This window comes from Mytilus edulis, chromosome 5 (assembly GCF_963676685.1).
Source record: "Mytilus edulis chromosome 5, xbMytEdul2.2, whole genome shotgun sequence".
NCBI classification, from domain to species: domain Eukaryota; kingdom Metazoa; phylum Mollusca; class Bivalvia; order Mytilida; family Mytilidae; genus Mytilus; species Mytilus edulis.
Window position 1 is genome coordinate 72,525,906 of NC_092348.1, and position 12,319 is coordinate 72,538,224.

At 31.6% G+C, this 12,319-nt stretch overlaps 1 protein-coding gene across 1 annotated transcript; it reads right to left on the reverse strand.

The window, feature by feature from the left end:
* Window positions 1-834: 834 nt before the first annotated feature.
* Window positions 835-9,108, reverse strand: LOC139522505 (peptidase inhibitor 16-like). Its single transcript, XM_071315998.1, has 6 exons — window positions 8,963-9,108; window positions 8,539-8,641; window positions 7,123-7,247; window positions 3,418-3,527; window positions 2,501-2,598; window positions 835-1,219 (listed from the first exon to the last, which is right to left on the reverse strand). Exons 1-6 carry the CDS (start codon window positions 9,101-9,103, stop codon window positions 1,080-1,082), a joined length of 717 nt encoding a protein of 238 aa, XP_071172099.1. The 5' UTR covers window positions 9,104-9,108; the 3' UTR covers window positions 835-1,079.
* Between the last annotated feature and the right edge of the window lie 3,211 nt (window positions 9,109-12,319).

Genomic DNA, 12,319 nt, shown 5'->3' on the forward strand with positions numbered 1-12,319 from the left:
GTGTACCCTTTAAAATAACACGTTTTTTTTATTTCTTCATACAGTCATTCATCCAATATTCCAAATGTACATTCTTAGTCAAAGATCTCAAATTTGTAGAAAGACAAATCAACCCATATAGACATTTTTTGCTAAGAACAAGCCGGCCATTATTTTTGCTTCTTCATTTAAATGATGCGTGCTAAGTGGAGTAGGTGAAAACACTAGTTCTTTTAGGTACTTTTATTTGATTTCATCCGGCTAAAGAAAAGGATTGAACCCACAACATTTACGCTACAGCAATATTTGGAGGCAGTTTACTCAATTTAATAGGCTTCAATGATCACACCAAAGGCACAAGTCTATATTCATTTACAAGGTATCGTATCTTATGACGTTTGATTCAAATAATGGGTAAAAAATGCACAGCAGGAGATGCATCATTCTGTTACATTCTAAATACTATCTGATCAGTAGTTTCGCTCCCTTATAACGGCGTCACGAATTTTGAATTGACTACACTTACTTCCAGATCGTTTATACTTATGCGCATTCGATTTTCTTTCTGTTTGACCAATGCGTTAAGCTTGGATGGTTTATTGATTTCAGGTCAAAAACTTTCAGATCAATTATTTTGTGTGTGAGAGATACAAAAACCTTATGGTTTTGAAGGCCGTAACTTGACAATGGTTTACTTTTATAAATTGTTACTTTGACGGAGAGTTGTCTCATTGGCACTCATGCCACTTCTTCCTATATCTATTCATAGTTTTTTCTTTGTGCAACAATTTTTCTTACACTAAATATCCGGTTTTTTGTCAGTTTCTAGGTCTATGTAGAAATTATAAACACATCTTATTTTTTTTCTATAAACATATATAATTAAAAATAATATAAATATAAAAATTGCATACTAATGTTTCACTTTTAAAATTATGGATACTTAAAAAAAATATTGAAAATGTAAAAACAAATCAAAATAAAGTTAGTCTTTGTATTGATCTCCTAAATCCTCTTCTTTTTCTTCATTTCGTCTCTCTACGTTGATCTTTTTAATCCTCTTCTTTTTATTCATTTCGTCTCTCTTTACGTTGATCTTCTTAATCCTCTTCTTTTTCTTCATTTCGTCTCTCTTTACGTTGATCTTCTAAATCCTCTTCGTTTTCTACATTCCAGTCACTTTTTGTATCTGTAATTCTTGACAGAAGATCATATAGTGTCCTTTTTGCTGGAATCTTTCCTAGAAAGAGTATTAAATTATAGTAACTTTATTATTTGAAATACACAATTATTTGTCAATATTAGAGTTATATATCTATATCATTCCTGATCCTGCGGGATAATTCTACAAGATCGTCCGGCATGTAGTTCATTTAACAATTTCGATTTTATACAGATTTATTTCTAGATTCGTTGACAACAAACAGTACTTAGCTGTCAAACCTTATGCCTTGCACATGATAAAATAAAATGAATGCACTCTTCATATGATAGATAGATTTCGACATATGATAGATACACTTACGCAAAAGCACTTCAAGTATATCTTTTATAAAGTATTCTTAAAAATGATATGGAGGCTACAGTAAGACCATATTTAGAAAAAGCAGCCCCTTCCAAACCGATTAGTAGAAGGCTGTGATTCTCTTACTACTTGTGTTACTGTAACTACATACGCAAAAGGTTAATACAATATAAATATTCTTTTTGTTAAACTACTTTGTGTGTAATCATTCTAATTTATACATGTATATATATAAAAAAAGAAGATGTGGTATCATTGCCAATGAAACAACTAACCACAAGAGACCAAAATGACACAGACATTAACAACTATAGGTCACCGTACGGCCTTCAACAACGAGCAAAGCCCATACCGCATAGTCAGATATAAAAGGCCCTGATAAGACAATGTAAAACAATTTAAACGAGAAAACTAGCGGCCTTATTTGTATAAAAAAATGAACGAAAAACAAATATGTAACACATAAACAAACGACAACCACTGAATTACAGGCTCCTGACTTGGGACAGGCACATATATAAATAATGTGGCGGGGTATTTAACATGTTAGCGGGATCCCAACCCATACCCTAACTTGGGACAGTGGTATAACAGTACAGCATAAAAACGAAGTATAAAAATCAGTTGAAAAAGGCTTAACTCATCAGATGGACAAAAATACAAGTGGACGTGGCCGGGTACTTGCACATCCCGACAACAGAAAGACATTGGGAAAAGATCTGAGATTACTCGCAGTTATCTGAAAGCTAGTTCAAAGCCATTAACAACTAATAAAAAAATCATGCATCTAAGACTAAACAACCGATGCATGTCGGTTTCTTAGATTTCAAAATGAAGACTTATTATCTTTTTCCTTTTTAACATATACGCATGAATTCAGCATAAACGAAACTTAGACTTTACACAATATTCCTCCCTATTTTACCCCATTCCAGCTGTTCCGGTATTTCAAATTGTATATATTGGTATAAAAAATATATTTTATTGATGACTTACTGCAAAGTGAATCCGAAGTGCAATAACCAGGACATTTGGAACAAGGTTTACCCTTTGTATAAGGTTTATTGAGAATCTTGTTTTTCATGATGTTTCCACTGAAAAAGAAAATATTTTTTATGTTATTTTTTTTTATTTTTTCAATTTGAAATTGCATTTAAAGATTAGCGTCAATCAATTTGAATTTATCGTGATTAACTCAATATACTTTCTTTTATAAACATTGACTTTTTTCTGAGACAATTTTTCTTACTCATATTAATACATGTAAACGAAAAAGTTATTTTGAAAAATGCTAGTTAATAGCAATGACAAAATAAATAGTAAAGTTATCATGGTGTTTTGTTGGTCAATTTGCTAAATTGAAATCAACACTTTTTTCCTTGCATAAAACTCCGCTTATAGATATTGAAGATTTGATTTGTTAAAGAGCTGTTTACAAAAAGTTCATGCTCTTCACCCCCGGCCTCAATAGAAATAAAATCATTTCGAACAAAAATATGCCACGTACATTTGGTGTTGCACACTTTATTGTTACAATTTAATAGTATATTCTGCATTTTAATTGTTTATAGCATGTCAACTCGAGTGATTTGTGTTGTGGTTCGAACTTTGTCCGGATCAAACCTATACGTTTTAAAAAGAGTATTTGCCGTTTTTCATCTGAGCACACAGTATTTAGAAGTAAGATAATTGGAATAATGCTTCATGGTAGTGTGACATGTACTTCTGCAATGTTTTACCTTGTAAACCGGTTCAGCAATTTTAGGTCGTTAGAATTTGCAATGCAAATACATAGTTATTAGATTAAATTCGAATGCTTAAGTTTTTTCCTGATCATGCAATCCATGAAAATTAGTTCCGAGAGTTTGTAGGCGACATTACGTAATAAGTTAACTTAGTACATATGTACTTACGCTGGAGAATAGTTACATACTACAAGGTATGCGTTTGACATTACGGTTCCAATCACTTTATTACATTTTCTTATTCCACATCCTAATAGAGAAGTTTTGGCCCAAACAAGCTGTAATGTATAATAAAAATTAGTTTCATAATTTGCTTCAAATCGAAGAAGAGCCATATAGAAAAATAAAGTTGATCTAAGACAGTCGATAAATACACTTTTAAATCTTGTTTACAAATCACTTACTTACTTCTAAATGAACTCATCATAGATTTAAACTAATATACATATCAATGATAACTCAGGTCAACACAGAAGTGCTGACTACTTGGATGGTGATACCCTTTGAGAATTGAAACTCTACAAGCAGTGGCATCGACCCAGTGGTTGTAAATAAACTCATCATAGAGACCAGGATTGCTATATTTACGCATGCAGACGCGCGTCTATGTCTTAAAACATTTCAATGTAAGCACATTAAATGAACGAATGTAGTATATATAAACCCTTTTAAATGTGTTTTATAATTAAAATGTTTAGGACTATAACACTAGAACCTCTAGAACTACAATGAATACCATCCAAAACACGATGTCAACCTTAACACAAGTAGGACTGAGACATGTTCAGACCCGAGGAAAAGGGCACAAAAAGATGTGTTTAGAATTTTGCTTAGGATCTTATTAATAACATCATTTTAACAATATATGCAAATATGCAAGTTTGATAATTTGCTTCAGATACCTTATCTAGTGGACTATCAGTTCCCGAGGGTATCATCGAAGTAGTCAGTAATTCGGTACAGACATGATTAATAACAAACCTTTCTAAAACTGCCCGTTGAAATTTTGAAATTATTTAGAACTAAGTTTTCAACTCCTTTAGGCATAATTGACCGTAGATAAATATGACCACCTTAGGTACGTACAGCTCTTCAACTGTTAGGTTCTGATTCATTTTTGGATTTAAATATTTGGCATTGAGCGTTCCTGATGGAGTTAAATCCAGAAAAGAGCTTCGGACGAACGACATTTATAACAAGTTGTTTTCATACTACATGTATATACATGATATATGTACGACAAAGTGTAATTTCAATTAAAGCAAGGTCAATTCTAACTATCATTTTCTATGGTCAGTGGACCGTGAAAATGGGGTAAAACCCCTTATTTGGCATTCTCATAAGAAAAATCATACTATAGGAAACATGTGTACTAAATTTCAAGTTTATTGAACCTCAACTTCATCAAAAACTATCTCGACCAAAAATTTGACCCTCAAGCGGGACAGACAGACAGACGGACCAAAAATCACAATTTCCATAAATGGGGCATAAAAATCATCTGGAAAGGCATTGGCTCACTTAATCGACATATATGTAGCTGCTCTTCAACTACATAAGACTTTTCGGACTTCTGTAATTTCGTATTACTAAAGTGTGATATAAAAAATCTCACAATAAAACAATTTGTAGTGAACCGATAGTGCTGCCCTTTGGCTACAAAACTCCCTTAACTCGTAACACTACGCTAAATTTCGATTACGTTTGAGATACGTAAGTCTATTTAAAACAGTTGAAACATGACAGATTGATATGGTCCTTTAAGACAAACGATGACCGGTATAGGTGTCTAAATATTCACTTTCGGTGTTTCGATTTTTTGTAGAGGGCGTAGCGTTGGAAATAAAACCACACCAGCATATATTTATTAAATTAACCAGGAAGGTTTATGAAATAGGCAACAATAAAAAAAAAGTCAGTCCCTGAAACATCATTTTGAAAGCAAGACAGTTTCTTTTAAAAAAAGAAGATGTGGGATGATTTCTCAACAAGAGACCAAATGACACAAAAAATTAACAACTATAAGTCACAGTACGGCCTTCAGCAAAGCCAATACCGCATAGTATACTCATTTTAGATCTCAATTCTATCATGGTTCATAAAACGACTCATTTAATCAGAGCGTGTTACCTGTCCAAACTTCAATTACAATATACCGGTATTGTATACAATGATAACAGAAAGAAGTAGGTGCAGTAAGACCCGTTTTGGCCCCAAAATATAGCAGGTTTACAAAATTGTGAAATTGTAATTTTTTAGCTATTTATTGGAAAGTAGAATGCTTCTGCTACATAAATATAGGCCGTTTTTGACAATACAACGTACATATATAGGGTACTAGCATTTTAGTTAAATTTTAGACGGTTTCCGTCTTAAATAAAAGTGGCCGCATTCGTGTTCATTCATAATATTGAAACGTAAGTTGTATTTGTTTTTTTCATTTTAACAAAAACCATCTGAAAAGTGACGTTTGTCATATTTGAGAGATATTTCATATTAAATCTTGAATCGGAGCGTTTTTAATGACTAAATCAATTAAAATCTTTCACAAAAACTAATATAAATCAATTAAAAGAGACACTTAAGTGTTTAAAAAGTGTCCAAAATCTTTCGTTAGATGAACCTGAAATTTGAGGCCAAAATCGGCCCTTACCGGACCTACTCCTTTTACTAAAATATTGAACCTTACAACATAACACTACCATAACCAACATCTGACTTTATAGAGAAAATAAAATTACAAAGACTAACTCACACAAACAACACATGGTTTATATAGTTAAGGTAAAATACAAGACATAAAGAAATCTAAACAGTCTAGCCATAAACAGGATGACAACTAACATGAACAAGGCAAAAAAGAAACAATGCGATAAGCTGGACTTGAAATGTTATCGCTACTACAGGACGCTAAACAAGGTACACACTTGCGAAAAAAAACGGCAAAACGAACCAAACGAGCAACCCTATAAGTATTTAGTTTTGCTTCAAATTCGAATCGAACCTCCCGAACATAATTATTTATCCTAAGTGTTTTAAATATTTTTGTAAAATTCTCAATCGAGCATAAAAAATATAGCCAAATGGGTGTCTAATACATCAGATAAAGTTGATATATATATATACGATGAATTTTGGCTATATATAGAATAACCATACATTGTCTCGAAATATCAATGTTACTTGTACAACTAGGCTTAGAAACAGGTAGAACGCAAGGCTGTTTTTATTCATCTACAGAAACAATTTTAATTGATATTTGAAACTATTTTATGGATTTATTATTATTTTAAAGTACCCGTAGTTCTTTATAATACAGTAAATTCTGTTCACGTACATCTCTGAAGTGCTTGATTTCAATGCGTTATAATGCATTTTTGCAATTCTAAAGTCTAATTTTGCATGTATTATTGAACATTGATAAGGTTAAGACAATTTTATTTGTATTGATTATTATGTATCGTATACTTATGGACGACCCTAAAATATCAATGTAGGATAAACAAAAACTTAAATCAAATAGTTTTTGTTGGGGGGTGGGGGGTGGGGGGGGGGGGGGCAGATAAATTGATGTAAGTACTGTTTATCCAAAATAGATATTACTTATATCCATATTGGTCAATAAATTTTTCCAAAAATTAAGTTAAGAGGTGGGGTCAGTGAAAAAACTATGTGATTTTTTTTATCCTACATTGAACTTTTGATGTCGTCCCTTAAACACTTTGATATTATGTTAACGTCATTAAATAGCTAAATGATATTATGTTAACGTCATTAAATAGCTAAATGATATTATGTTAACGTCATTAAATAGCAAGGACCTATTCTGGTCTACATTACTATTATTCTTCACATTCCGTTTGTACATTTTACCTGTGTATAGTGTCCAACTTTTTCAAAGCATGAATCCGAATAGCAATCATAATTGTAATTATAGAATCGCACTTCGTTGAACCAAGAATTAACAGATTGATCCATAGCCTTATAGACGTCTTGTGCTGAAATAAAATGGATACCAAAAAATTAACTCCTGATGCTTGCTTATCACCATGAAAAGTAATTACAGAACTATCGTACATTTATATGTTTAAAGCAAGTTTTGAATTAAAAAAAAATTAAAAGATTTTATACCAACAGCATAATTAAGATGACCATGTTTGGTAGTGCTTATGATAAAGTTGGATTAGATTGAAAGACAAATTATTTTTCACTGTTTGCATTGCAATCTATATATAAACTTATAAATAGATAAAATATAACTGCTAGTAGTCTGGTGTTCTTTATGCATTATTGTAATTTTGTTTATTTTCTTTGGTTACATCTTCTGACATCAGACTCGGACTTCTCTTGAACTGAATTTTAATGTGCGTACTGTTCTGCGTTTACTTTTCTGCATTGGCTAGAGGTATAGGAGGAGGGTTGAGATCTCATAAACATGTTTAACCCCGCCGCATATTTGAACCTATCCCAAGTCAGGAGCCTCTGGCCTTTGTTAGTCTTGTATTATTTTTAATTTTAGTTTCTTGTGTACAATTTGGAGTTTAGTATTGCGTTCATTATCACTGAACTAGTATATATATTTGTTTAGGGGCCAGCTGAAGGACGCCTCCGGGTGCGGGAATTTCTCGCTGCATTGAAGACCTGTTGGTGACCTTCTGATGTTGTCTTCTCTATGGTCGGGTTGTTGTCTCTTTGACATATTCCCCATTTCCATTCTCAATTTTATTGTCAAACTGCAGAATAAAATGTCAAAATGATATGAAAGTTTATGGTTTCTTATCAAGGCCACTCCAGAGAGGCTTGATCGGATATAATGATATGTCAATTTCAAAGGATTTTAAGATATCACAGGGAAATACTTTCCCCGGATAAGAAAATAACAAATACTGTAACATTTTTTCCACCGGATCAAATTTCACCCGGATATAATTTTGCTTTACACTAAAATTTAGATATTTTCACTACTGAATAGAAATATAAAAAAGAAGATGTGGTATCATTGCCAATAAGACAGCTCTCCACAAAAGACCAAAATGACAAAGAAAGTAACTATTATAGGTCACCGTAAGGCCAACAACATTGAACAGAGCCACTCACGCATAGTCAGCTATAAAAGGTCCCAAAATCATGAATGTAAAACAATTCAAACGAGAAATCTAATCTTATCGATATACAAAAAAAGTGAACGAACAACAAAAAATGCAACACAGCAACAAACGACAACCACTGAATCACAGGCTCCTGACATATATGGAAGACCGGTTTAAGGTATCATAAGTATCGGCTTACCTGTAGTAACGAAGAGATTTTCTCCATACTTATTCGTACTGTGTTTGAATACGCATTGATCTGCCCATTTTTGAGCAACATTGGCAGCAGTATAATCCCATTTCTGAAAATCAAAATTTCATGTATTTGAATTTTCAAAAAATTGTTTGAAATTCAAATCCTAAACGAATAGCCGGAAAATTAATTCAAATATAGCATATAAAATTATACTTATTTCATACTAATCAAAATATCGTTTATTTAATTTGCGAACTAAGCCCGAAACGAAATGTAAAATTGTGAGAAGCTCAAAACTAGATTTTGAATATCAAAGAACAGCTAACCTCTACTGTAAAAGATTAAAATAGGTTTTTGTAAGAAAAAAAGAGAGTTGAAATAGTTGCCATATTTCAATTTTAAAAAGAGCAGTCACTGTGATTCTTACCATTTTCATCATATCAGCAGCCCAATTTTCTTTAGCCGTTTTACTTCTGAATTCATTGTGAAGCCTTGTCATTCTGTACCTCATGCATGTTACTGCGCAAACATAACTAAGGAGTATAAACGTACAGGAATGGCGAAACATCCTGTAATTTTGTTGTTATTTTGTCGGCAGATTGGCATGTTTCGGGTTTTATACCCCTACAAGATACCCTGGTGTGAGTTTAATTAGATATCCCATAGATCCGATGTTACACACTCCAGGTGATTAATATTTTCATTTTTATTAAAAAAATGTTTACCCACTGGAAAATGATTAATATTTATCAAGGTAATACATCTAACCATAGATATTACATCTATGATCTAACGGATAATAAAAATGGCCGTAATCAGAGAAGGGTCTTCTGAAGTGTTTCTTTATAATTGTTGTACTTTGTTATTTAATACGACAAACACGACCACTTAATGCCATATTAAATATGCTTTTTCTTTGCCTAATTAATCTTAGAACCCTAAATCTGTTAGGAATTTGCTATTATAATTTCTCAATATAAACCTCATATAATATAACTGACAAACATATTGCTTTCACTATTGTTATTTTTCTTTCCTAAATGATAATTTTCAGGCGATAGATTCTTAGTAGGTATACTTTTTCTCAGGTTTTCGATATAAAATGTTTATAGTATATACCAATTAGCATTTATATAAGGGAAGACAATTTCTTTTATGCATTTAAATTTTGTTGATGAATGTAGTAAAAAGCATGATACAAGATAATGTTTTTATTTGCACTCTGTGCCGTTGTTGTATTATATTATCTGATTGGAAGTAGAGGAAAATTTGCGACGGGAAAGGTTTAATAAAAACAAAAACTTGCTTGGTAAATTTTGATAAAATTCTGTATGCATCATTTTCTGTAATCGAAATAAATCGTCCGTCACATTTTCGTCTTATTGCTTAACAATCGTTACGGTAACTGCACACACTTTTTTTTAGAATATACATTGCAACTTCGATGATTTTGAATAGTATTGGTGTACCTATATTTATGACGTTGTCGTTTTATTTGCCTTTTTTACCCAACTTATCAAGCTGAAAATGATGCAATGTGTAAAAGATTCTTGCTAACGTAGACATCTTTAACAATTTTATATATATTTAGCGATTTTATTTTCAAAAATTTATGTGCTGATGACAGAACTGGTATCTAAAAATGTAATCACATCTGGTGATCTTTTTTAGTTTATTAAGAACTTAACACGGTATTTTATGCGCATATCAATCACAAGGAAATTTTGAAAATCACCTGCTAGTGTCGGCGAAGAACGTTGAGTTTAATTTCAAGTGATACAAAAAAATCACTTAGATTCTTGTCCGCATTTAATCAATTTCCTCATTCATTTTGTATCTGCCATCTAAACATGCGTCGAAATAAACTCATCATAGATACCAGGATTAAATTTTGTATTTACGCCAGACGAACGTTTCGTCTACAAAAGACTCATCAGTGACGCTCGAATCCAAAAAAGTTAAAGGCCAAATAAAGTATGAAGTTAAAGACCCACCAAAATTCCTAAAAGTTTTACCAAATACAGTTAAGGTAATCGATTCCTGAGGTAGAATGTATTGATAAAGCTATTGATTGACCTTTGTTTTGTAAAACTTTTTGAAGATGACCAACACGAAATATACAGTTTTTGTTTAAGAAACTTCCAAAGGAATAAATTTAAGTGATGTTTTTCCCGATTATTAATATCAAATAAGAAAAACATATTCATTTTGGATCTATCAAGACAGATTATTTCGGCAATAATATTTCAATAAAACGGTAATCAGGGTAGGCCTTGTATGGTGTAATGTAAAACGATTTGTTACACACATATTAGTAGAATTTTGTTTTGAACGAGCTTCATGTACTACAAAAATGTTTATCAATTTTCGTACAGTTATCTTTTTTTTTTTTTTTATTGTATAACGAAATATTGGAAATGATAATAACACCACGTATAGATATACCGTTTATTCGACAGTAACAGTAATTCACAATTGGCATACAGAATAATCATTGCTGTGTGACTTTTGGTAACGTTGTATAAGGGATGCAATTGGTACACAAAATAATTATCGTTTACAATTCTTTTCATATGCTAGTTTAAAAATTGAAATGATTTATTTACTGAACTTTCATCTTATAATCGTTCGTGACCTTAAATTACCAGACACTTGTTTATGCATTTTTAAAAATTAAATGGCAATGTCCTCTTAATGTTCCAGCTCTCGAGAGGAACATTAACGTGATTTAACATAAAGTATAAAATCTCAAGCAGCGACATATTAAACTATATATTGTCACTGTACTTACCAAAGTTAATTGGTTTTTAAAATGTTTACATATTTTTTTTACATACATAATCTAATTTTTCAATAGAATGTAAAGAAAGTCATAATCACTTTTGGTTGTCTGTCGATTATTCTTTTCTTTGTAGAAATGCACCCTTTAGAGATAAAGATAAACCTTTTTACTTAAGGTCTTTATATGTGTTTTTTTAATTTTTACATCATAAATAGTTATTATATACTTGAATGATTTATTTCTAATCTGTAATGTGAACAACGGGTTACCTTGCTCTTCCTTATACCTATAAAACAGTACATTTTATTCTTACAATGTAAATATCGTGCGTTTCAATTTATTCTGATTGCTTTCTTACAAGGCCAATTTTTTTTTAACAACCAGGTCGAATGTACTATACAAGTATGCGAATTAAGTTTTTATTTTACTGTCCAACTGGGTACTGTGATATTCATATTAGACATGGTTTTGTTTTGTGATTTCTTGTATTTTACTTGCTTGATTACTTGGTTGTGTACAAACTATTTAAGAATTAGAGATACTCTAAACTTCAATACATATGAAACATTTCTCTAGTTCTGTATGCTTTTAAGACATATGGTTTTGACTAGTTTAATAGAGGTGGCTTGAATCAGATGTGGATACTAAAAAAATCCGAAGATCTTTTAGAGTACATACAATCTAACTCTCTTTCATCTTGAAATAGTATTAAAACATTTGACTTTGCTACACTTTCCACAAGCATTCAACATTCAAAAAAGACAAATTGAAAGAGTTGGTATTGTTTTGTTTCATAAAAAAGAATGGCCAACGTAGATACAAGTATTTTGTGTTAGGGAGGGATAAATTTACTTTGTAAAGGATCAGTCTGATTCAAACAAAAAAAATTCTTTGAAACTGACATTATCAAGATGCTTGATTTCTTGAATGACAACATATCTTTGTTACGTTCGAAGGACGTGTTTTTCAACAGACTGTCGACATTCCAATGGGAACCAATTG

Excerpts from the sequence above, each read along its gene's own strand:
- LOC139522505 (XM_071315998.1), bottom strand. The coding sequence starts at position 9,103 with ATGTTTCGCCATTCCTGTACGTTTATACTCCTTAGTTATGTTTGCGCA. Across the intron at positions 3,528-7,122 it reads AAGTTGGACACTATACACAG|CTTGTTTGGGCCAAAACTTC; the intron begins GTAAAATGTACA and ends TATACATTACAG. Across the intron at positions 1,220-2,500 it reads CACTTCGGATTCACTTTGCA|GAAAGATTCCAGCAAAAAGG; the intron begins GTAAGTCATCAA and ends TACTCTTTCTAG.